The sequence below is a fragment of the Colletotrichum siamense genome (assembly GCF_013390195.1).
Source record: "Colletotrichum siamense strain Cg363 chromosome Unknown KSG_Cg363_contig01, whole genome shotgun sequence".
NCBI lineage: Eukaryota > Fungi > Ascomycota > Sordariomycetes > Glomerellales > Glomerellaceae > Colletotrichum > Colletotrichum siamense.
Genome location: NW_023501014.1, coordinates 3,761,515 through 3,787,115, shown reverse-complemented (window position 1 = coordinate 3,787,115; position 25,601 = coordinate 3,761,515). Strand labels below are relative to the sequence as shown.

At 53.7% G+C, this 25,601-nt stretch overlaps 5 protein-coding genes across 5 annotated transcripts; 4 read left to right on the top strand and 1 right to left on the bottom strand.

Annotated features, from left to right (window-relative positions):
• Nucleotides 1-893: 893 nt before the first annotated feature.
• mex67 (mRNA export factor mex67) lies at nt 894-3,015 on the top strand (the record flags this gene model as incomplete). Its single annotated transcript, XM_036632823.1, has 3 exons — nt 894-1,394; nt 1,494-2,927; nt 2,980-3,015. 3 exons carry the CDS (start codon nt 894-896, stop codon nt 3,013-3,015), a joined length of 1,971 nt encoding a protein of 656 aa, XP_036501388.1.
• A 6,672-nt stretch (nt 3,016-9,687) lies between these two features.
• CGCS363_v000973 (uncharacterized protein) lies at nt 9,688-12,003 on the top strand (the record flags this gene model as incomplete). The annotated part of the gene is made up of 1 exon (XM_036632822.1): nt 9,688-12,003. The coding sequence occupies one exon, from the start codon at nt 9,688-9,690 to the stop codon at nt 12,001-12,003; it is 2,316 nt and encodes a 771-aa protein (XP_036501383.1).
• Nucleotides 12,004-13,614: 1,611 nt separating this feature from the next.
• Nucleotides 13,615-14,415, bottom strand: CGCS363_v000972 (uncharacterized protein; the record flags this gene model as incomplete). The annotated part of the gene is made up of 1 exon (XM_036632821.1): nt 13,615-14,415. One exon carries the CDS (start codon nt 14,413-14,415, stop codon nt 13,615-13,617), a length of 801 nt encoding a protein of 266 aa, XP_036501382.1.
• An 850-nt stretch (nt 14,416-15,265) lies between these two features.
• CGCS363_v000971 (uncharacterized protein) lies at nt 15,266-17,265 on the top strand (the record flags this gene model as incomplete). Its single annotated transcript, XM_036632820.1, has 2 exons — nt 15,266-16,345; nt 16,414-17,265. The coding sequence occupies 2 exons, from the start codon at nt 15,266-15,268 to the stop codon at nt 17,263-17,265; spliced, it is 1,932 nt and encodes a 643-aa protein (XP_036501385.1).
• Nucleotides 17,266-17,943: 678 nt separating this feature from the next.
• Nucleotides 17,944-20,548, top strand: sec10 (Exocyst complex component sec10; the record flags this gene model as incomplete). Its single annotated transcript, XM_036632819.1, has 2 exons — nt 17,944-18,139; nt 18,192-20,548. The coding sequence occupies 2 exons, from the start codon at nt 17,944-17,946 to the stop codon at nt 20,546-20,548; spliced, it is 2,553 nt and encodes an 850-aa protein (XP_036501384.1).
• Between the last annotated feature and the right edge of the window lie 5,053 nt (nt 20,549-25,601).

Here is a 25,601-nt window from a genome sequence, read left to right as displayed (position 1 = left end):
CTTACATAATCAAGATAAGGTTCTGCGCGCAAGAGCCACCCGGCCGTCAAGCTCCAGACCGGGCATCCATTGTTGTAAGGTGGGACCAGGGACCTTTGCTGACCGAACCGCTAGGCACCTGTAAGGTAGGTACCTACGCCAGACGCAGCAGCGCCTTTGCTTTCCAATCAGAAATTTTCGTTGCTCAAGGTATACAAATCGTATCGCCCAGGTGCAAACCGCAAGAACAAACCTTTCTGGTGTTACTTGCCTGTGATTCACCACAGACACCTGGGAAGGTCCCGGGAGAGGTGCCTGTTGCCGGAGCATTCTGCTGAGACGTGGTGGCACTAAACCTTTTCCAGAGAGGTCGCATGCAACCTGAGCGTTCCTGCCTGGTGGCCTGCTACCTTGAGTGGTGGGGCTGACTCAAACGTCACCTTGCTCTTCGCGACAGACGAATTTCTTCACCACCTTTACAGCTCTGCATCACTCCTCAAAAGTCGCCCACCACCTTATAAGACAGGGTCTCTTTGGACAGGACCGCAACCGAACTCTTCCTTCAGATTTTCTTTGTCGATTACACGAGCTTCTGCCCTCTAAAAAAAAGCATTAGGTTCTCTACTTCTAACGGTCCACGAGGTCTGCGCCAGGTCCTCCGTCCTTTGTGCTCAGAAGCTTTTCGCGCAACGACCCCGACAACAGACCCTCGCTCAACGACATTGAATCGGCTGCTCTACACCAAAACGATCGCTTCTCTTTCTAATTGAAAGCGCGAAAACATCCATACAACTAGCTCACCCTTATTCGGGGAGTGTTGAGCGTCACCACCTACCCCCACGCCGACCTCAATACCTACATCCACACCAACGCCTACACCTGTCGCATCCCTACTTCCATCCTACCGAAACAAAATGGCGCCCCCTAGAGCACCGAGGGCCATGGCTTCTCAGCCTGCGCGCGAAACTCGCAGCTCTACGACGGGTGCAAAGTCGCGCGGCGGCGGCGGCATCCAAAAGCGAAGAGGCGGCAGGACAGCAACCGACAAGGACGGCGATCTCGACATGGGGAGCAGTGCTGGAGGAAGCGGCCCACGCCGAGCAAACAACAGATCATCTGCGGGTGATTCCAATAACTCGCGACCGCAAAGACCCACAAGATCTGGCGGTCCTCCCACCAAGCCGGGCTCGAAAGTGCATCAAGCCATCGCCCGCCATCTGGACACTGGAGATGGAGCGGATTTGGTATCCAAGAGGAGACCTCAGAGCACAGGTCTCGTTTGGTTGAGTGTTAAGGGTTTGAAAGAAAGCAAGGCCGCGAAAAACGAGGATGGCGGCCTGCGGGACCTACTCACATTCTTGGAACGGAAATCTACGACCCTAGCTGGTCGTCGAAAGACGGTAGTCATCAAGAAGGTATGTCGTTGTGATGATGTGAGGGCTCGAGGGAATTACATAGTTATGCCGAATGGTCCAAACTAATCAAAAAGCCATAAGTCAGCTAACTTTCTATAGTCAAACATAAGAGGGGACATTGTCAATGTTGCAGCAAGCAAAGAGGATGCGGAGGAAATTCTCAAAGTGAACACGTTCACCTTTGCCGGAACGCCTTTGGAGATCACCGATAGCGAAGGTTCCCTCGCGGAGGCAAATAAGGCTTCGGTTGCGGCTCAAGAGACCAAACAGAAGGTCACCAACATCATGTCCCTCCGCTACGACATCGACAACAAGCTCTTGAGACTCGACGCCCTTAACAAGGACGAGGGACTCATTCAGATGGGCATGTTGGAGTCAAAGGACAGGGCCGAGAAGCTATTCAAGGTCATGATGAGAATTTGCGATGATCTTTTCAAGACGTCGCAAGCCAAGATCGATGCCATCCACAGCATTAGTCTTGCCAACAACGGCATCGACACCGTCATTCAAGTCGAGGACCTGGCAGACACATTCCCCGACCTCATGAACCTGGACCTCAGTGGAAACCAGATTGCAACCATCGATGGCTTGTCAAGGTGGAGGGGAAAGCTTCGCAAGTTGGAGACCCTATACTTGACTGGGAATCCGCTTCCGCTTGCAGATACCAAGGTCATGGCGGAACTGCTGCAGTTCTTTCCAAAGCTGCATAACATCAACGGCGAGCAATTGACGCCGGAACAAATCAAACAAATCAAGGAAGCGGGACGACCTCAGCCAATCCCTCAACGCGGGCCCGATTTCCGTGACACTAACGGCATCGGCGAGGCTTTCCTCCTGGAATTCTTTGTCGGCTTTGATACCGACAGAACAGGTCTTCTCGCGAAGTACTACGACGACAACAGCCAGTTTTCATACGCCGTCGACACCCACTCACTTCGCGAGCCGAATCTGCCGCCACCGCTACCGTGGGCATCCTACATCAAGCAGTCACGCAACCTGCAGAAGATTACCGGACCGGCTGCCCGAGCTGCCAGACTCTTCACTGGCAGGGAAGCTATTTGGAACGTATGGAACGAACTCCCTGCGTCAAAACACCCAGACATCAAGGCCGACATCAGCAAGTTCATCATGGATTGTCACATGCTACCTGGTCTCGCAGACCCAACCGGACAGCCTGGCGGCGGTGTCGACGGTATGATCATCTGTGTTCATGGCCAGTTTGAGGAGTGCGACAAGGACGGAAAGACGGGACTCAGGAGCTTTTCTCGCACATTTGTTCTCGGACCTGGACGACCCGGCGCGAACCCCATCCGCGTCGTTAGTGACATGTTCAGCCTGAGAGCATTCAATCCCCTTCCCAACGTCTTCGTCGCCGAGAACCAGGCACCTCCTGCCCCGGAACCGCAACAACGCCAAGCCATGATTGCGGAACTATCGAAACAGACGAACATGACTCCCCAGTATTCGGAGATGTGTCTGTCCGACGTTGCATGGGACTTTACAAGGGCTTTGGCAGTCTTCAACGAAAAGAAGGTAAGCGTGCCCGAATCTGGAATATTCGAAAACCCTATCTAACTTCGTCTAGGCCCAACTACCTGCGGAAGCCTTCGCCAGTGTTTAGAGAACGCTGTGCTCGTCTCAGTCCATTCTTCAGTCCTAAAGGCGACGGAGGACATGGATGTATTAGGAAAGACGACGATGGGGCTCAAATGCAACGTTGGCCCTTTGGCCCACCCCAGTTGATTATCTATTGAAGGAAGGAAGAAGGGACAGGATTTTTACTCCACACAGCGAGGATGTAAACAGTATTGGGTATGGGTCCTTGCGAAATGCGCAGGACTCGGGAGATCGGAAGATAGGAGGAAACCAAATATTTACTCAAAGCGTGAGGTGGAACAGCGACGACAAAAAAAAAAAAAAAATTCACCACCAGATCGGCTTGGCAAGATTTTGGGATGGTTCCGAAGCGCAATGGTATATATTCTTAAGAGCGGGACGAGAAGAAGGACAGCGTCATAGCGGCAGCGGCGTGTTTTTGGTACTGGAGAGTCGGTGTTAGCATAGCGATGGCGGGTATGGGAGGAAGTGTTCAATTCAAAGTCGTAAAGCGTCCCGCCAGTTCACGGGCTCGGTGAGGAATTTCTCAGCCTACTACCATCGTGAATGTGATTAAACATGACTCAAATTGAAACCAAAGGGCAGTGAGAGCAAGAATGGAAAAAGAGCGTCGTGTGCGCAGACGTTCAGGCGCTAAAGCACATATTTTGATCGCTGAACGGTGACGTTCCTCGGATGGACGGCAGGCTGGCTGAAGATCAGCAGAGACACGTTCATTGTAAGGCTGAAGAGCAGCAGCCATTCCCGCGGGCCAATGGGCCACGGCTTAGGTCATTATCATGGAGATTGAATTCCAGAGGCACGCGCGGTGTTGCGAGTTGGATGGGTGCGGATGACGCTGGGTGTTTAATGAGGAACTGCGGTTGTGGGTGCGTAACGTCCCGTCCTCTGGCATTTTTGGGGGAGGGGGCTTTTCGGATGGGCTAATCGGATCCGAGAGAATATGTGTGTGACGATGGCGTATGTGATATTGGGCCGAGAGTGATGGCGGCCTTTTCTTTTGATAGAACGAGGAAGATTAGATGTTGTTGCTGGGCGCTTATTGTCTTGTAGATTCTGGGGTTGGGTTGCGGCGCGAAGATGCGTCACATGCGGTTGTGGTTTATTCGATCAGGTACCTACCGTTTGGCAGAAGCCACTAATTTAGTGCCGGCGGGTGCGCAGCAGCGGTGATCTTGTCTGCGACCGTTGTGACTGGCTTGTCTTGTTTCCATGGGAGTGGTGGTGTGGTGGTGTGGTGCGTAGTCAGCAGCGTTGACGACCCGGGATTGGGCGGTTTGGTTGCGTCTTTCTGGCGATTTGGAGATTTCATGCATGGTGCCGGGAGATCCCTTCCCACACCAACCTATTCGTTCTTTATTTTAATTTCTAGCGCTGGCGGCGACGGCGGCGGCGAGTTGGGGACCCCCCTCCCTCCAGTGAGAGTTTATTATACTACTCGATTTAGAAAGTGGGATTACCTCAGCCTGGGTCTTTTTGCGCAGGTGATTGTTGAACTGCAGGGGAGCCGGCGGTGTGCTGTGAGATGCAGATGATCGACTCTGTCAGGTTGAATGCGTTTGGATGGCCCTGTGCAGGCGGAAGAAGTGCGAATCCACATGTCTCGGGTTTTCTTTCCATGTGCTTTACTTTTTGAGAGTGGTGGTGGTGGTTGGTTGGTGCTAGCTTATTGAATCGCGCGCGCGCTGGTCTCTTTTTTGATGCGGTCTTGGCTCTTGTCTTGAGTAAAGCTCTCTACCGGGCCACATCAGCCGAAAACTAATGTGCACCTGGCTTGATATGGCTGATGGCGGTTCCAGCGGTTTCTCTGGGGATATTAAGCCTTTGTGTGTTTTCTTCTTTCCATGAGGGTGGTGTGGGAAACGGGCGGGCAAGATGTTTGTAGTTGAGATGATTTATGCTCTATGGGTTTGTCGGCAACAGGATTGGATTGCCTGTGGGGGGAGCACAAGGGAGGTTTGAAGGAGGGGAGCGGGGAGCAAGTTCATCGGATATACAAGAAGCACCGTACGATCAGACCGGTTCAGAGTTGCCGGGAGAAAGGGCAGGCCTGCCGTCCCAACGGCCGGTCTTCCTGTGTCAGGCATTGCCCTGAAGGCTTTTATTTCTTGACACTGACAGACAGGTGAGGGAACGGACGGCTCGGCAGGAAGGGCAGGCTGATTGCAGCTGGCAACAGGCATGTTTTGTATTTCGGGAAGGGGAGGAGGGGGCGATGTTGGCCACCGGAAAGGCTCACCCCTTCTCTCCTTCGGTACCGTTGGAAGTTGATGAATTGAATGACATTTATGGAGAGTGCCTGCTGTGGTTCTTTTTTTGGGCAGGGTGATTGGGGGCGGCGGGTTTCCTTGCTCAGCCATGTTCCGCGACGCGGCATCGTCGTCAACGGCAAACGGCTAACGGGCCAGGCGCCCCCAAGACGATGGAGCGAGGTGAGGGGATGCGCCGGGACGATTGTTTGACCGTTGCGGCGAGGCCCTGCTTTGAGGCCTGAAGGATGCAAAATTGCTCCTGGATCGCGGAGACCAGTGTTGAGAGTTGAGAGGGAGCGGCGGCCGGCCCCCCTTCTCCCCATCTCCGTTCCACAGCGGGCAGACGTTCGTTGTATCGCGTACAGTGGAATGGAGAAGAGCGCGGGACGGGTATGACAAGCAGAGAGGGGCCAGAGATCGAGACCATCAGAGGGATGGCATCGGTCACATTCAGAGATTGATATGGATGGGGAGGGGCGCGGGAACGCTTAGGCATTTCTGCTGGTGTCAGTGTCAGGTTGCTGTCTGTTCCTTCGGAGCCGGACTCGATGTCATATTTTTTCAAATCGGGTTGTGGCTCCCCCTTCCCGGATCGCGAAGAGGTTTGTGTGTTCTATCTGGCTTGGATGCTAGAGAAGACGAAGAAAAAGCCTTGGCCCATTGAGTGTAGTATTGGCAGATGGATTAGATTTTCGAGATTCGAAAAACAGATAGTCCCGGATCGGAGTTACTCTTTGGTCGACACTCAGACTCAATTGAGAGTAGCATTGGAGCCCGACACGGTCGAGGCTTCCCAATCATGGCCGTGGCCGGTGAAAGGCTTACATGGCCCCTTGTCACCGGCGCCGACCGAGAAGGATTTTGGACATTTCAAGATGTGGCCGTTCTTTTCGTGCGCCTGGTCACTCTCTCATATTTTTCCATGTGCGTATTCCTTTAGAACAAGCTGAGGGAAGCAGGATGAACTGCAACCTGCACTGCAGCACTGCAGTTCAGCTCAGCGGCGCGATTCATCCATGGGGCGAAGGGTTTCTTAAAAAAGGGAAGCTGATCGGCCACGGATACTGGGGGCCGAAGAAGAGGGGATCTCGAGCAGGGGCGCCATGCCGAATTGCTGCAGGTTTACGACCTTTTTCGTCGAATTGAGTGATGGCGGCTGCAAGGCGGGCTTCAGGTGAAGTGCGGCGTGCAGCACAGGAAGCTGTGTGCAGCGTGCAGCGTGCAGCGTGCAGGAAGCAGTGGAGGAAGAGCAGCCAGATTCTGGCGTGAGTGGCTCAGGGGCCGGCGGCGATGGACGACGGTTGCTGCAGGGGTTCACTCGTCTAGCGCGTTTCAGCCAGAATGCCATTCGAGGTTCCCAAAGTTGCATTCTGCGTGCTGCGTGCTGCGTGCTGCGAACGGAGTACGTACCCCCCGTTCCAGCGCCAAGGGCAGGGGAGAAACGCCCAGCGTTCAGTTGTTTGCTGCGCGTCCCTCCTTCTTTCTCTTGGCATCTTTTGATTCGCGACACGCTGGCTGGCTGCTCGCCTCCCTTCCTCCATCCTCAGGAGTCCCTCGACCAAACCATGGACGACGACGACGATCGAACAGCGGACACCACCCCGGCTTCACTGCATTTTTCTGCTGCTTGTTCCAATTTCAGCCGTCAGCACAAATGCGGCCTAGTCAGCAACAACCGGGGCCGAGAAAGCACGCAAACCGACTCCGTACCGCGTGGCCGCAGCTCGCGCTATCCCCCAATCTGAACATTGAGCGACGCAGTCTGTCGCCCATCATCTTGTCCAACACCGGGGCGACAAGCATCATCTTTGATTGCCCTCCCCAATTTGCAAAATTGCGACCTGCTGCTGCCGCTGCTCTCCCGTGCCGGTGTCGCGCTCATCTTCTTTTCTTTCGGATTCTTCCTTTCCCCTCCCCCCTCCTACAGAAGGACCCCCCAGGTGTCCCGGCCACGGCCCATTGCGGCGTCCACCGGAAAGCCCTGCGGTACGGGTAACGGATAGTTCAGCGCCCAAGTTTGATGAGCCGTGGTGCAGTATGACGCCAGTCTCTCGCTGCTGGAAGCCTGAAGCCTGTCGCTCACGCCTTCGCTTGAGCTGCCCGGTGTAAGGCCCCCCTCCCCCCCTTCTTGGCCGGTTCCCGCTGCAGGCATCCCGATATTGTTTTATTGAAGGTCGAGGACGGGAAGCGGGCGTCCGTCCGTGGATTCGCTCGTGAGCTGGTCTTGGCCCAATGGCCCCTTCGGATCTGGCACTCTCGTCAATCGACTGTTTGCTGGGAGCCTGGGAAGGAGATCGTGGCTTTGGCTTAATTGCTTTCATTACCTCGTGGTCCCACGGCAGCCCGTGACGGCTTCCCTCGAGCATAGCGACGCGAGTAACGCGAACGAGAGCCGGTCACTTCAGCTCAGCAGCCAAAGCCAAGCAAACGCGTGTAATTAATCCCATCTCTGCTTTGGCCAAGCCAATCCACGAGGCAACGGACGGACGGCGGATCTTGCACTATGGATGCCATCAGTGCTGTCAGTCAGCCGTCGTCTGGTGTGATCTGTCCGTCACTTTGGCCGGCTCTCCCCATCCTTTGACTGCAGAGCAAAAGTCTGTCCATGTGCCGTCAGACAACAGACGACCCGGACACGAGCCACGAGAAGCCTCGAGCCTGAGCCTGGAGCATTGGCCGGCACGAGGCCGACGAAGAAGAAAACGAGTACGCAACGGCGTCTGGCTTACCTTTGCTTGACTTCAACCGGCGCGCGTCTCTCTGGTTGCTTTTACACTTGCGGCTACGACACATCACCATTGGGGCAGACTGAAGGTAGCATCGACTGCACCAGGGGCCACGTTATGATGTTGCGCTTTACGGCTTCAGGCTAGATCACAGGAGGTCCGCCCGTTGTCATCGCCGTGACTGACTGGCTTGACTGCTGGCCGTTCAACGGCTAGCCTGACTGCCACTGGCTGCTGGGCTTCCTGGACACTGACAAGACAGAGTCGTCAACTGGCGTCAAAGCCCCCTTCGACCTCTCTTTTGGATGTGCCCCAATCCAGCAACACGCGAGATTGGAATCGCTGATAGGCCAGAACCCCCCGGCACCCCCTTTTTCAATCTCGTGCTGGACTAGGGTGCAGCCTCAAGGGTAGCTGCTTCTAGGGCCTGTACCTGGCGGCACCGCATTGTCTCACTACCCATCCAAGTATTCTTGGCCCGTCGTCTACTTTGGCGCTCGTCTGGGGGCCCCCTGCTCTGGCCCAATTTGATGGCTCTTGGACCGTCTGATTCGTCAATCATCAGTCCAAGCCACCCCGGCAGAGCAACCAGGATGCTCCTGGCGACCCCCAGTCACGATTCCCAGAATCCCTGTCTCGTGTTTCCTCGCCTGCAACTTTGGGCTGTACCTGGTCGACTACTCCCAAGAGAGCGAGAGACCGCAGCGGCCAGAGGCGTGGGTCGCTCTCAAACGAGGTACCACAGCCCACTCTTCCTTTCGCCTCTCCTTCTCTCTCACTTACTCAGAGTCTCTGCTTTTCTCTCTCTCCCTCTTCTCCTCCAGTGCCGTGTGTGCATTTTTCGCTCTTTCGAGGTGGAATTGCTACTCATCGTCTGGAACGTTGAATCTCGCAGAGGAAAAAACAAGAGTCGTTCATTGTAAGCCTTTCTTCGATTCCGTGACGCGGCAACATACTCGACGCATGCCTACATACGTCCCGTCACTGCCTCCCCTATCTTCTCCCACCGACCAAACCGACCGACACGAGCGACAGTAATAGCCCAGGGGCGATACGACCTACCCACGACACCACCTCCAACATACGAATCCGACCAACGACGAACACGTCTACGCTTGGCCACCCCCAAAATCCTGCGACACAAAGCCCTTCAGGACTCAGGAGAGCCAGAAGCCTTTTTTGTTTCCCTTCCAACCCAGCCGTCTGGACCTCTCTTCCTGCTGCTTCCTGTCTGCCGCCCTAGCACTGGCCCGCGAAAGAAGCACCAGAAACTTTGTTCTGCAGATCAAACTCCGAGACAAGGGCAACGCTTCCCGTCCACAACAAATTTCAGGACACTGTTTCTTCCTCCCTTGGGACCGCTTCTCGATTCTCATCATCGGCATCACGTCCTGCGAGCTTGGGACCGACCGATCAACTTCACTTCGAAATCGCGAACGATTGAACTCCGGTTCGAAGCCTCGACGGCCCTCGCTTGTGTGCAGCCCTCACCCGGACCTCAGCATCTCACTATCGACAAGACGACATCTCGTAACGAAGCCGCTTTCGATACGAGGATCCCATCTTATTTTTACACGAACCTAGTTTTGAGATATTCGCGCCATGTTGTTGTAGAGTGAAGGATCCACGTCATCTTCTCACCTACATTCACGACCACATCTCATCTAACACAACCTCACCCCCCGACACACGGACACGATGACTCTCCCCGAGCCCCCCGTCGCCCTGAACAACATCTGCTCAGTTATCCACGACAACGTTCTGTACACGTACTCCGCAGACGCTTTCCAATCACTTTCGCTCACCGAGGGAGCGAAATGGAAGACTTTGACTCAGGGCGAAAAGGTCACAGGAGGTGTGTGTGTCGGCTCAAATCCCACGGACGCCAGTCAGGCTGGCTTGTACATTGTTGGAGGTAAGGGAACATCGACGGACTACCGGGGACTGCAGAAGTACACGTTCGCGACAGGAAAGTGGGAGTCGATCCAACCACAGGACGCGGTAACGCAGGAGCGTCTGCTTCACGGCGCAACTTATCTCCCCGGCACTGATCAGATTATCATCTACGGCGGCAGTCAAGATGGTTACTCTGGGCCCTCGACGCAGACCTTTGTCGTTGGTGCCTCCGCACCTTACCATACCCGAGCCTACGAATCCACAGCACCACCCGTCGTGAACCCGATTGTGCTCACCTGGTCCGACACTCAGGCGGTCGTGGTTGGCGGTAGCACCACCAACTCAAAAGTTATGCTTTTCAACCCGGACACTCTGTGGACGGACTCTGGCGCGACTCTCGCTTCACCAATCTTGAAGGATACTACGGCGATCAGGGCGATGCTTATGAAGGGAGATGATGGAAGCAAGAGCTTGTACACCTTCGACCTGTCGACCTCACCGAACGAGGTCCAGCGTATGGTCCTTATCGATGCTGCGGGAGCACCTGTTGCCAACTCCGCCGCGGTGTCGAAGAAGACGACACGAACGGCGGCTGAGATGGCGAAGCGCGATTTGACTCTGGCAGACTGGCCTGCCTACAACAGCACCCTCGCGCCCACGGGAACCCGCGCCAACTACGCCCTTGCATCTGACTCCACCGGCCTTGTTGTATTTGCCGGAGGCAACACGAACGATGTTTTGTGCATGTTCAATGCGCGCGAAAACAGCTGGACAGACGCCAATCAGAAGTTGAGCGAGCAGTCCGTCCTCATTACCAGCGAGACGTCTAGCAGCACAAGTGCTTCGTCGACTGCTACTTCCACCTCAAGCAGTAGCAGCAGCTCTTCAAAGTCTTCGTCGAGCGCGATCTCTAGTGTCTCCTCCGCCATTACTGGCCCTGCTTCTGCCTCCGCCTCTGCTTCGTCCTCTGCCTCTTCGGAGACTGCCGCCCCCGCTGTTGGCGCCTCTGTCAGCGCCAACGCCATCCTTGGTATTGTGCTTGGAACTATCACCGGTATCATGATCCTCCTTGGCTTGATTCTCTTCTGTATCCGCCGTCGTCGTGCGAAGAACCAGCCCAACCCCGAGCAAGGCCAACGAGGCTTCCCCGACGAGAAGGCTGGACTCGGTTACGGCAACAACGACTTTGGCCCCGCTCCCGGTTTCCGAGGACACCAGCAGTCCGATTCGGCTGGATCCTTCTCCTCGATGGCTATCTTGATGGGCAAGGCCAATGGTCCCAAGTCCAACGCCAACGTCGCCCCTCGCGGCCCTAGCAATGACTTCAAGCGTGGCTCTACGAACAGCTTCTTCAAGAGCACTATCAGCAAGCCCATGCCGCAGGTCAACGAGGTTCCCAACCTGGCACCGCCTTCCCGTGACGAGAAGGGCGTCTCTTTTGCCGCTGACACCGTTGAACCCCGCCCCACAACTCGTGGAAACCAGATGGGACGTCCTGGTGAGACCCGCAGAAGCTCAGGCTGGAACCGATACTGGTCTGGCGGCAGCGCTCTCAACATCCTCGGATTCGGCAACTCGAAGCGGACCACTGTCGACTCGGAAACCTCTCACTACTCGAACAAGAACCGGATTACTCAGGACTCTGCCACCGTCCCACCCCTTCACCTCATCACCCAGGATCTGTCCACCGTACCGCCCATTCGGCACGATGGCCGGCCGGAGCTCAACCGCGTGGTCTCAGGCAGCCCTACTGTCTCGGACTACTCAAACCAGATCCCCTTCAGAGACGGAGTTTCCGCCAAGATCGAATCACCCCGACGACCTACCTCGGACGCCTCATCTGGCTACTCAAGTGGCATTCCTGAGAGCGTCCGTGATACCTGGGACCCCATTGGCAGCTACAAGAAGCCATGGGGTGCGGATCGTGCCCCGAGCAGTGTCTACGCTGAGAGCCTCTACCCGACGTCACTGGCACCAAGCATCCCATCAAGGCCACCGGGCCAGGGCCATCCGAGTGGTGTAAGCCAGCAGCCCCCGCTTGCCATGGCTTCAACATCGTCAGACATGAGCTGGCTGAACCTCGGCGAGATCAATAAGGCCAAGCAAAATCAACGCTAGGTATAGCCGGCGATTCACTTGAAGTCATGGCGGTGACGAGACACTAATCGCCTCTGCGCAACCTCTCCGAGCTCCGTTCTCGGCCATGGCGCCTTCACGACATCCCAATCATGATCCGTCCTTCACTTTTATACCCAGGTCTTTTCCGGAGCATCGTTTTCGGCGGGGGCCTCCATTCAGCATAGACGGCTTAGAGCACTCAAAAGTCCACCACTCGTTACAATCCCAATATTACCACACATAAGTCTCATAGAGACGCACACACATACTCGGCGTGCCCTTACTATCCCATTATCGCCCACCTAAACTATCCGCCGCGCACATTATTTCCATTACTACTACACACTCGCATCACACCACCTCACTCTCGCTCTCACTCTCACACACTCTCGCACGACCGCAGGCATGGCATGTTTCCTCGGGCGGCGTAATTCTCTTCATCCGCTCGTGAACATGGCTTCCCACAATTCTCTTTTCACATCCTCTTTTCCCGATTTTCCTCCACATGTTTTTCTCTTCCATCTCTTGCTTTTTCTTCTTCGCTTCTAGCATCTCTCTTCTGTACATTCCTGTTTTAGAGCGAGACCCGGGACAGGTCGTTCCCTTCGCAGTCAGTCATTTCCGTGATACCAATATCGCAGAGAACTCATCAACACACGTCCAAGCCACAAAAAGGATTCACAGCAACGTCGCTTGTTGAAGTTTGTCTTTTGTCTGGTACTTGGCAATGTAATTATCAATTTTTTGTCACACAATACACCTCAAGGGTGTTTAGGAGAAGGGGTGTTGGAGGAGAGGAAGTTGTTCATCACTTCTAGGGGCTTTTTTTTGATGGTTTCTGTCACTTTATTCCCCCACTTGACTTGGTGGAAAGATGAAAGAGGGGAGGGTGGAGGTTGACATTTGGAAGGGAAAGGGAAGAGGGGGTGGAAGGAAGTTGAAGGGGGTTGTTGTTCGACCCGGTTTGGTTGTTGAAACTACCTGCTACTCTTGATGAAGATGAAAAAGGGGGGGTGGCATTATTGTATTATTTCTATCAACTGCTTGTAGGGCTGTTCAATCGATGGCTTGTCAAGTTGAAACATGAACCTGGACTGGAGTGATTTGTGTTGTGACTATCATGATTGGGGAGGAAGGTTTAGTATGGCTACTTGACGTTGTGTTGTGATGTCTAAGGCCAGACTCGCGTCGTGTCTGCCCTGCCGTCATTGGTTTGACAGATCGATCCAAAGTGGGCGCTTTCCAGCTAATCATCTCCCACGCAGTTTGTGTAGAGACCGAGGGCAGCGCGCGCCATGGCTGGCTCCGTCACTTACCCCAGCTGGGCTCTTTCGTTAGAGCTTCGACCGATGGGACAGAGGGGACCTGTGAACAGGTACATCTTCTATGAAGCACCATCAACCTAGATGAGGAGAGCTTCACTGGGGGGCAGAGAGAGCAAGAGGGTCGTCTGAGTACAGTGTTTGCTTTGGAAATCAATATCTGTAAGAAGACATCGTGCTCTCTGTCCCGTCTTCTCTGCTCTACAATCGAAAGCCCGAGCTCGCAAACAAGAAGAAACACGGGCTTATTGAGGACCCGGGAGCCGAGACTTGGGTGCAAAGGTGTTTACTACTCACGGAAGCCCTGTCGAAGCATCTGCCAATACTCATCCTCTATATCCACGCCTTGCACGTGGCTCCAGATCCTAGCCTGACCCTTTATGACCTGAATGTTGCGACCATCCTTCCACATCTGGTAGCTGGTCCAACCAAACATGGCTTGCACAAACACCTTATCGGGAGCTTCGTGTAATTGCCTTTCGAGCACACGAAACTGCTCCATAACGTCCTCCTTGGAGATGGTACCAATGGCTTCGCGCCACCAAAAACTAGACGCAACTAAATCATCCGCGATCTCGACCGGCCCTTCGGGATAAAGCCCCTGCTCTTTCTTGATTTGGTGGTAAGCATACTTAAGGAGCCACTTGCCGAGCCAGTCGATGTCGTCCTGGATTTGACGTCTTCTGGCTCGCTCGTCCGAGGATATGCGCTTGTCGCGGCCTCCTCTAACCAAGAATTCCGATTCGAGAGGAACAGCAGGGGGTTCCGAGGAGCGGGGAGGAGTGGCGATCTGGGGAGGAGAATCGACGGCCTGCTTCTTGTTGGACGCACCTGGCGAACCTCCGCTTGAAACGTGGATCTCGTCCAACGGGGTCTTCGAATCATGCCTGAACCGCTTGTTTTCTCTGGTCTGGTTTCCTCTGGTTTTGCTTCCTCTGGGCCTTCCTCTGGTCTTCTTTCCTCTGGTCATTGCGACGTTAGTGCCTGCCTCGCCGAGATGCACCGGCTCTGTAGCACTCTTCCCCGCGTCATCCCCACCGTCGGTGGACTTTTTGGCAGCCCGTGGGAGGCTATCTCTCTTGGGTGGCATGCTGTTTGACGGAGATTGTGTCTTCGGCGTGTGTATAAGAACTTGCTTGTGATAGTATGCAAGGTATGAATCGAACGAAGAAAATGTACAATATCCTGCTCGGGGTAGTGGTGATTGGGTAGCAAGATACTGCGTGTTGAGGAGGAGAGGAGTTGGCTGAGCAAGAGGAGGGTCTGGGTATTTTTTTCAAGCCGGAGGAGGATGTAAGAGTGCGAGTTGCTGCCTTCCGAGTCCAGGAGTGAAGCTTAGACGGACGGAGGCTGAACCTGCCTTGCCTAGGAGAAACAAGCAGAGGGAAGGAATGGGGCTCCGGCATCTTGCAGATGAGTGAGAAATTAGAACAATGCATAGATGGAAGGACCCCGACGTCTCTCTTACTCCGGTTCTTGCCCTGCGATCTTATTGAAGACTTTTGAACGGGAGTTTGCAAGGCCTCTTCTTACTTAAGACCTTGCATTGATGTTACTTCGTCCATCAACACCAACATCTTCCTTTTATGACAATCATCATACCTTCTCTCTCAGTCGCCGCCCTGTTCTCATTCCCTCCTGCCCTCGTCACTCCGTTTGTACGCGCTCTCCTTCCTTTCGCGTTCAAAATTGGCTGTTCCGACAGGAGTTTTCAAACACAATACCCAATCACTCTCACAGCTTTCAACCTGCCAGTAACAACTCACGTCTTCCTCTAGATAGAGCCGTGAGACCATTCACAGGTCGAGTGCCATACCAATCAAGGGATCATACACTTTCGACATTGAATCATCTTCAACTACGGTACTGATTTCCCAACTGTGTCACTCCTACCTCTTGAGAATTGCTTCTCCGCCACTTTTCCACCTTCTCTCTTCAAGATGGGTGAGAAGTCAAACTTCTCGCAGAAGTGGTCCTGGAGGCTTGACCTCCACGCGTACGATGATGGACTCGGCGAGACTCGCCTGCCCAATCAGCAGCTTTTGTTCTCTGCGTGCGAGACTCGGAAGATAGCCCGCAATAACCTGATCGAGAGTTTGGAGGATGGAACGACCAAGGGAACCACGAACCTTCCAACCTTCCAAGAACTGGCCGACAACAACCCCAATGGCCCAACGCGCCGCGGTTTATGGGTAGGTTGGTACTTGCCTCTGCAGCCTTCCACTGAGCCTCACCCGGCAACACGGGTCCTTTCCGTGAAAGACCTAGTTGAGCAGAAGGCCTCGAAAGATCAGCTGGAGGCCATAATCGTCTCGCGGAACTGCCCTACGGCTCTCAAAGTCATCGTCCCCATCAATGCCAGGAAGCGACTAGACTACTTTGCTCTTGCTGAGCCAGATCCGACCACTGGTCTCTGCAAGGCCTTTCAGATAGGCGGTGCCTCGAAATCAATCTACTTCTTCCCTGAATTCCGAGACCAGGCGGACGACCTCATTGATGCGAGCAAACGGTGTCGCGCTTGGGGTGCTTCGATCTTGGAAATTGCAGGCAAGAAGGATAGCGACGACGACGATGACGAGCAGGACGACGAAGGCAATGGCAACAAGGAAAAGGACACAGTAAACAAGTCAGCCAAGCAGAAGTCTGGCAAGGCCAGGTCCAAGTCCAAGTCAGGCATGAGCATGCCCGGAAACAGCAAGTCTGCGGTTGCCGGTGCCGGGATTGGTCCCGGGGGCTCACTGGGTATCCAGACCCTGCGCGCTGCTTCTACTGCCACTGCCCCGGTATCTGCATCTGCGCTCAACCCTATCGACGCGAGCCAAATCGTGAGACTCAGAGCTGGCCTTGCAGACTTGCGTTCGAAGATGACTCTCAAAATGTACAATGAGATCAGAGGCGAGGTCGGAAAACTGACGAAAGTCGAGTTTCCCATCTTCCCGAGCTCTACCTACCTCGACGCCTTCATTCGCAAGAAGAGACTCAAGAAACGGCATGCAAAGTTGGCGGTGGACGAGTTCTTCGTAGGTTACCCTTCCGAGACTGCACAATCTACAGCTAGGTCCCAGGCCCACTGACAGATCACCTACAGGGTCTCTATCCGTTCTTGAGACGGGAATCATTGACGAATTTGAACCACTTTCTCGTTCATGTCGCATCCATCGTGTTGAGCAGCGACACGGAGGGCGTTGTCGTACTGAGCTGGGACATAATTCAAGACTTCCTCCTGACGCTTGCGTACCTTTGCGACGCGAGATATGCTGCGGAGCCGGAGTTGAGGATGAAGGTGTTCCTCGCCTTTGAGATGGTTCGGAAGGAGGTTGGTGCCCTATCTCAGTCGAAGGAAGCTACCCCTCGCGATAGAATTCAAGACTTCCTTTCGGGAGTCATTGACAACATGGATAGACAGCTCGTCGTCCACGCGGAAAACTGCCGACTCGCGGCAAGTCTTGGCGAAGGCACGCACACCACAGGCGCTGCAATCGTTGACCGATGGGTTAAGAGGCTGAGAGAACAGACCTCCGACATGCAAGAAGCGGCCCGTCCGTTCAAGAGGCTGCGGCAATTGGTTGACGATGATGACGATGCCAATGATTTGCCAGAGCCCGGCCTCGTTAGCTCTGGTTCGATTGCTAGCTCGAATGGAGCTACGCTTGCAGCAGCCGACTCTACTGGAGATAGTTCTGGCACTCCAAGCCATCAACATGCCGAAGGCGAAAACCTCGGCTCGAGCTCTCGCCCTGCTCCAGACGATCTCCATGTTGCGAGCTCCCACATCGCTGAGCCAAGCACCGTTGAAGTCAAGCCTAGTGGTCCAGGCACCCCTCCTGGCACACCCAACTCCGACTCGCACCTCAGCGACCCAGAGTCTCTGGTCACTGGACCAGGCTCTCCCAAGGACCCGGATTCACTTGCCGTGCTCCAGCTCTGGAACGCAGCTTGAGAATAGGCGGCCGCCTCAGGAAAACAGTTCGAACATGGAGAAGAGAAACGAGAGTTCAGGGTAGAGGATAGAGAACTCGGCACTTGCGAGCGCGGCAGAACAGGAAACGCGCATGGTTTATGCTATTTTTGAGAAGGAGAGGAAGGCAGGAGGGAACAGGATGCAGACAGAGCAGATACATAGCTCGCAGCGAATTGCTTTAGTTTCAGGGCAGATATTGAATTTGACTCGCGATTTCCTCACTCGAGGCCTTCTGGGTGCCTCCAATGCGTTGAGATGGTCATTCTGTCTTCGTTGCAGCCGCAACGTTGTCAGGAGGTGGTGCTGCTGAAGTCAGTAATATTACCTCCATGCTTCGTAGCATCACGTGCAAGCTGGATCGCAAAGTACACACGGGCCAACGATGGCGGGGAAGTGACTTCGGATCACTTGCGCTAACCCAAAGCGGATCCAAGGGACAGCTCGGTCGTCACTGCTTGAACGGCCACGCGGATACCGTGCTCCCGAAACGCGGAAACATCGAATCTCGACTACCTGGACTCGACCTTTCCTGATTACGATTATTCCAGCTGCTGGAATACCTCTTCTACGATTCAAAGATCATCGAGAATGATGTAGCGGGCTGTCACCAATCGAACCAACGCAAGAAACGACAGCACTTTCAGCCCAACCGCAACCATGGAGCGGGCTGCGTCTGGGGCAAAGTCGCTCTTTCCCCAAGGGCCCAGCTTCACCCTCGACGATTTCTCCAACCAGGACTTCGTGGTCCGCGAATTCGTCGACAACCTCGCCGAGAACGCCGTACCTGCCAATCGAAGGTCTGGCCCGTCACAGCCTGCCTTCGACCCGAAGCCGCTCATTCGAACGTTTGAGAGTACGAAACCTCGAGCCTCTGCGCAACCTAATCGCTGACCACTAGTGTCTAGACGCCCTTTCGCAGCTTGGATCGCTGTCCGAGGAACTCCAGGAGAAGGAATCGGAACTTCAATCCAACGTGCGACGAGCCGAATCCCAGCATGACCAGACCCTCGATACCCTCGGGAGAAAGCTCGACCAGTCCATGGCGTCCTTCGAGGCGCTCGATCTGTCCCTAAATAACCCCGCGACGAACGGCGACCGAAGCGCGAGGCAAGAAGCAGGAGGCAACATCGCCGTACAGATTGGAGAGAAGCTCGAAGAATTGGACAGGAAACGAAGGCGTGCTCAGGACGCCAACTTCCTCATCCAGTGCTGGCTCGAGGTCAGCGAGACTGGCCAGCTGACGTCGCTGGAGGAGATTCAGAGACAGGGCGGCGCTGAGAACAAGGTGCGATGTGCCGTCATTTCTCGCCAGCTCATGCGTATCAGCCAGCGCTTGGATCCGGCATCATGGGGTCAGACAAACGGGACGAATGGCTTCCGCGGGAACGGCGTAACCAACGGCGTCACGGGAACAAGCCGCGCTCATAATACACGCGAGTTGTTGGAGAAGTTCTCAGAATCACTCGAGCAGGAGCTCCTGAAGCAGTTCAACAACAGCTACAGGCGCCAAAACTTCGACGATATGATGGAGTGCTCAAAGGTGCTCTACGACTTCAACGGCGGTGCCAGCGTCATTGCTACGTTCGTCAACCAGCACCAGTTCTTCATCGACAGAGACCAACTGCTCTCGGACGAGGTGATGATGGATGGAGAGACGTGGGAGCAGATTGCCGACCCAGATTCAGATCCACCGGGAGTCGAGGCAAGTCTGCAGTCTCTCGTTGACGAAGTCAAGCTGGTCATGCAGGAGGAATCCTTCATCATCAAGCGGGCTTTCCCATACTACGAGACGGTCTTGATCAAGTTCATACAGAGAGTGTTCCAGCAGTCCATTCAGCAACGACTCGAGATGGTTCTGGACAAAGCCAACGAGGTCTCATCCCTGGCCTTCCTGAGATCGCTGCACTCTTCGAGGACATACATCAGCAGTCTCATCGAGGATCTCAAGACCCATGGTCTGACAGAGCACCCAGAGCCAGCCTCTCCCCAAATCTCTCAAACACTAGACCAACAGATGGAGGAACTTTTCGTTCCCTACCTTGTGGGCAATTCGTACATCGACCGCGAGAGAAAGAGTCTCGAGGAGTTGTACAGTTCGTTGCTCTTCAAGTTCACAACCTACCACTCCAAGAGAAAGAAGGCGCCCACGGGTTTCATGGCATCCCTGGCGCAACAGAGTTCGCAGCTCTTGTCATCAGCCAAGGACGCATACCTCGAGCGTCTCGATTCGTCTGAATTGACGGCCACACAGAAGGCTATGATGCTTCGTGTTGCGGGAATTCAAGGCGACAATGAAAACAAGGAAGAAGTAGAGGTGTCGGAGGAGGATGGTGTTCTTAGTGTGGCAAACGCAAAGAGAATGATGAAGTGGCTTGCCGAGTCAGTTCGCAGGACCCTCGAACTTGGCTCCCAAGTCGAGACACCAAAGGATGTCAACGTACTACTCAACCTGCTGCTCACAACCATGGGCCGCGTCTATGTCGAGACCGCTCTCGACGCCGCCCTGGACGCGGCGAGCTCCCAGGAGAACATCAAGACGGAGCCGGACCTCACTTACCTCCCCTCCATTCGCCCTGCAGTCACCATCACCAGTATCATGGAGCGCTTCATTACTACTGTCCTTATCAAGCTGGCTGAGTCAAACACGACCGTCCGTCGCAACATGTCAGCGCAGACGAAATCCGCCATCGACGGCATCGAGCGCAAGACCAACGCCGTCATGCGTAGTTCCATCGACGTCGTCACCAATTGGGTCACCCGTTCGCTTGCGAACCAGAAGAAGTTTGACTTCCGTCCCCGGGATGGAGACATTGACTCCCTGCAGACCCCAACTTGTCTGCAAATCAGCCAGTTCCTTTCCAGTGTGTCTCGTCACGCCTCTCAGGCTGTTGACGGCCAGAACTTGGAGGTCTGGAGCTCCGAGGTTGCGCTTGCCGTGCTGGCTCTACTCTTTGACCACTTCAAGAAATTCCAGGTTAACGCCACTGGAGGTCTTATGGTTGCGCAGGATCTGTCAAAGTACGTCTCCACCATCAAGGAGTGGTCTCTCGCCGCCGACGTTGAGGCCTCGGTCGAGCTCCTCACCGATATTGGATCACTGTTTATCATTGGACCTGAGGCCCTCAAGGAGAAGTCCCGCACGCTCGCCACCGGACCCTCTGGTATGGGCAAGAAGCTCTCCAAGGCCGACTTCAAGGCCTTTGTCCAGCGGCGCGAAGATGCCAGTAGTGTTGGTATACAGAGCGTAATCGCTGGGCTTTAATCATGGTATAGCAGAAGAAGTAAATGGTTTTGAGCTTTGCTTTGATTGCCGGATTAGCAGGACACAGCAACGGGACTTCGCGGGTGTTAGCTTTGTTGTGATAATGATCGAATATGATACCAATTTTTACACACCAATCCTGAAATCGAATCAAATAGCATGACTGAGTGGTCGCTCGAGGCACTTCATCCCGCATACTGGCAACAAGTACGAGGGCAAGCCGAGATGACCCATGTCACCTACGGTGATGCTTTTTGGATCACAGTTTTAGCTTCGTTTTCTTAACGCCCGTCAGGAACGAAGCTATTGTAGAACCCACCCATTCACGGCGAGCCTCAGCTTTAGCATCCGGCCAGGTTACACACTCATTTACCTATCATGACGATCGTGGGCAGTATTTACAAAAGTTCGGAGACTGCGTTCTCGGCGTGCGATGTCGTTGACGGCACATCCGATAATTGATCAAACATTCAGGTCCACCGACTGCTTAGTCCATCGAGGGTTGCGCCGAGCTATTTGATACTTGTTTCGGCGCTGTGTATTCGAGTGATTCGACGAGCTCTTGATGAAGAACATCGTGGTCGGACAGGTCAGGACAGTGCAAAATGGTACAACCTTCAATTGTCCCGGTAGGCACGAGATGCCAGCATTACGCCCGAAAGCCGAATGTCCAGGCATTGTATCTTCATCATTGGTATTTGATTGCGACGATTCCTCTTCTGTGTATCTCAGCTTATGTTCGGGTATCTGAGGTGTTCTTTCTGCCTTAGCAAAAGCCCACACTCTTTTCGATTATTTGACCCAAGTAGTTTGGTATCCAGATCAAGTTTTCCTTTGCCAGGATGTGAATACATGAGCCATTGTGCTCTTTGGGTAGTTGCTCAATGCTACCAGCCACGAAGGGGATGTACATTGATCTGGATGCTGCCCAGGAACGTCTCGCATTGCTTTTCTCGCTTAGAAAAAGCATGGTATAGATGTTATATTAGAATGTAACGGTGACCCGAAGTAACGCTCACATGCCAACCTGCTTAACAGTTGAAAAAAAAACTAATTGCGCAAGAGTCCATACTTCGTGTCGTCCTCATTCAGCTTACGTTGAGTCAAAGGTTCTCGAGTGCTGTACGTACTCGAAGGAGAACGCGAAGCATGCATTTCGACGGAAAACGACGAAATGGACAAGTGCCTCGTTGTCTCATTGGTGGCAATGTTGCCTCGAGAAAAGCCATGCAATAAGGTTCAAGAAAATTGTTTTGCATGTGGGAGATGAGCTCTCCAGTTAGTTCTCACCGAAAAAGAAACAGATTTCCAGAAGCAGAACATAGAGCGGAGTTGCATATACGAGGTCTTCGCACTGCAAGACCCTGCGAGTTGAGGGTACACTTAAGGTGTTAGTCTATCATAATAGACCTCCTTTCACTTGAAGTAAGAGAGCTTGTGTTTCTTCTGTGAACAATCCGATGGTGTATTGGCAAAAAGAAACTGGTTGAACAAAGTTAGGTGCAACTTGTTTTTTGCGCGAGAAGATGCCAGTCCAAGAAGGGAATGACGAGAGCATGTCAGTTGGTGTCCTCGGATTAATTACCTTATCAGAGACCTTAAGCCTCAGTTTTTCGATTCTCAGGGAGATATGGATGAGTTCGACTGGGCGCTTGTGAGAGGTTTGAGCCCATGCTGCCTCCGCCGCGTTCTTGTTCCACCTAAGAGTGGTGTTGTTCTTTCTTCGCAGAGTAAGCTAGTGAGAGCTAACTTTCTCCAAAGGAAAGAGTACAGTAGATGAGTTGAACCCTGGAAAGAGTGGGAAGAGAAGACATTTCCCTCACATCATCCGGCTTCTGGCTGAAAATTTAAAAGGATATCCGTGTCTTGAGCCTAAACAACAAACGATCCAATTCGCGCCTGGCGGCCCTATTTGATCTGAAGGCTTGAGAATAAAAACCATTATTTTCAAAGGTTCTAACTTCAAATTCGTATCTGAACACAATAGAACAAGTCTCGCCATTGTAGGCCTGTGTTGCATAATGTTTGAATCGTGATTGCGATGCTTCTAGATCGCTTCCCAAATAGCGTGCAATTGGGCAAACACTCAATCCCCAAGATCCATAATAACTAGTTCCCGTCTTTACAGAAAACAACAAAGACCAGTTGCGGAAAAATCGGATAGTCCAAAGTGGCGATGGGCTGAACTAAACTAGAAGATCGAAGATCGCGGGCCTTGGACTATCGAAAACTAGACGAGCAGCGAATGACAGCCACGGATACGACGAATGTTGTCCACCGCAACGGGCGCCACATCGACAGAGCGCGATCGATTCAGATCGCCTAATTTCCGATCGTAAAGATGATTAGAGGCGAAAAAGGCTATAGTATCTCAAGAATGGGAAGAAAATCGTGTCGACCTGTACAAAACAATATTTTGCACCAACGCCGTGGCTGCGTGGCTCCAATTTTGGGGACGTGGTTCGGGTGTGGCTTCGGTATCGACAGGGATTTTTTTCGTTGGGAATGAAGGCACTGAAGCAGATAAAATGACATGAATGTAAGAGGGACGAAAATAGCCAGAAATGCGATGAGCGGAGTAAAAGCGATTGATGGATGCCCCGGGAGTGCAATGGAAGCTATTTTGGGCTACCGGGCTCCGTTTTTTGGAAGAGATGACGATGGTATGAAGTGGAATGAGAACGGCAAATTTTCAAGGCAGTGAACAGCAAATTGTAACTCAGCAGGGAGCCTTGGACGAATTGTCGAAATTCTGGAACGGAGAAAAAGAGGACAAGAATCACCTCGGGCAACAGAAGCAGATGATGCCAGTGTTTGCCGCATTTCCTGGTGATGAAAGCATGTGCGATGATGACCGGCCTTATCCCGCGACGACCCCCAACCCGCGGGATTTGACCGCAAATCATGGTCCAAGTAGCAAAATGCAGCATGAAAAAGAAAGACCCGAGCTTTGAATGAACGAAGGAACGCGGCGACGCAGCGAAATCAATGTAGTGAATGAAGTGTTTTGAGCATGGCTCAAGAACACCCGTCCGGCGCGTTCAAAATGCATGCCGGCAGAAGATCCCGATTCTCTCGGCTTTTGCCCCCGACTCAGGGACAGAATAAGATCTGATCTTCCGGTAAGGGTCAAAAACATACTTATGTTTGTGGCCCAGAAGCATAAAGGAGACGGATAACGAGCATGCAGCAGCGGGGTTACTCCGGTGGACAAACAATGGATACGGACGATCGTGGACCACCCCCCGGTGATCATCGCCGGATACAAGATCCACGAGCGAACATGCTCCGAAGCCCACTGGGGACACTCTCATTTCGAGTAAGCAAGCGATGAGGTAAAGAAACGCAAGGCCTTGCCCTGGCGCTGTCGCCTTGCTCATTCACGAACGTGTCCGAAACGAATGAACAAAACACAGAGGGAGAGTAGACAAGAATGCTCACTGGATGAAGGTTCTCCCAAGGAGAAAACAGAGGGGACCCGGATGTTCAACGGAACGGGCTCCGAAAATATCGCGGGAACCCCCTAAGCCTCGCGCACCATGAGGGTCAAGCCCAGACAGCCCATCTACACATGCAACTAGCGACGCATCCGGACCATTTACCCCGACCACACCATGCCGCCCACCTATCCGACACCGCTGTCTGCGAGAAGAAAGAAGCAAGGAAGAGTTTACTGCAAGAAAACCCAGGTAGAACGCGAAGCGTAGAACACAAAAGGACCGCGCGTGGGGCTACTGCGATTTCACACCTAACATCACTTCTCACAAAGCGCCGGATCTCTCAAGCATCTAGCCTCGGCATCCCGCTCTCCCTATTTTAAACTCCAACCCTGCAAGAGCCAGTCGTCCGTTCATCTCTCACTGTGATGTCAAGCAAGGGGGCGAGGGCTGAGAGGTTCGTATGTCTCTGAGCTTGGGCCCGCAACCTCCTTGTCAGATCATGTCGATGGATCACAGAAAGTTCGGGCATTTGGGCAGCGATTCAGCGAGAACCCATCGCCGAGACCACGAGTACTTGGCGAAGCGGCCGCGGTGTTTGACGTGTAGATCATGGTTTAGAGTTCCCGCTAGCCTCTGCGGTCTCCCGCGTGGAAGCCCAGCTGTGGCCGTTGGGAGGAGGGCTTTTCGCTTTCGTGAACCAGAGACAAAGACGGGCTGGGACCGAAGATGGATCGCGAAAGCTGGTCTGCTTCTTTTTCGGGGACCCGTCCCTCCCAACGAGCGGGCCGCGCCGAAACCTTGGACTCCGCTCATGGCGATGATCTTTGAAAGTCTCGTTCACTCGGCCGATTGTTGCTGTCTTCGTCCGTCCTTCACCAGGGGTGTGGCTGAACGTCGTCATGCCCCCTTCCAAAAGCCGGAATGTCTCGCGATCTTCCGCCCTAGATCTGCCCCCTAGTCAGTGCCCATGGACAGTTGTGTTTCTGGGTCGCGTATCCCAATCTCAAACACGCCAGCTAACCTATCCCGTGAACTTCCTCCCCCATCGAATGACTCGGTTCTGCTCACCGAGTTTCCTATTACATGACTACTCCCCGACGTTATTAGAACGGAATACCTCTTCTGGACCAGCGTTTCCCGCGGAGAGTCTATCTGCAATGAGCGCAACGTACGCAATATATGAACCCGAATGCTGAACATGTCGGCAGCAGACGGCCATCTCCCCTACAGCCCATCATGTCGTGCCATGTCATGTCATGTACGTGACAATGCAATATGCTCGAAGTTAGCGCCCGAACAGGCATAGGTGCGGTTACGACTTGGTTGCTTTTCGGGGGTTAAATGGCCTGAACGGGAAACACGAGACAAAATATCGTCGAAACCCTTCACCAGCTCCAGGTCTGGGATGGGTCAAGTTAGTGACGGAAAACCCCGCGAGTTGGCGACTGGGTTCAATCGCTAGTCTGTCACCCCTGGACATTCTTGCCCTTTTAGATCGATCCTTCCTGCCCTTCCCCCTCCCTGGTCTGTCACCTGGGGAATGATCATCCGAGTAGTGGTTCATGACGAAGGTTTCGGCCAGGCCCTGGGCCGTTATCAGCCTGGAAGCAGTC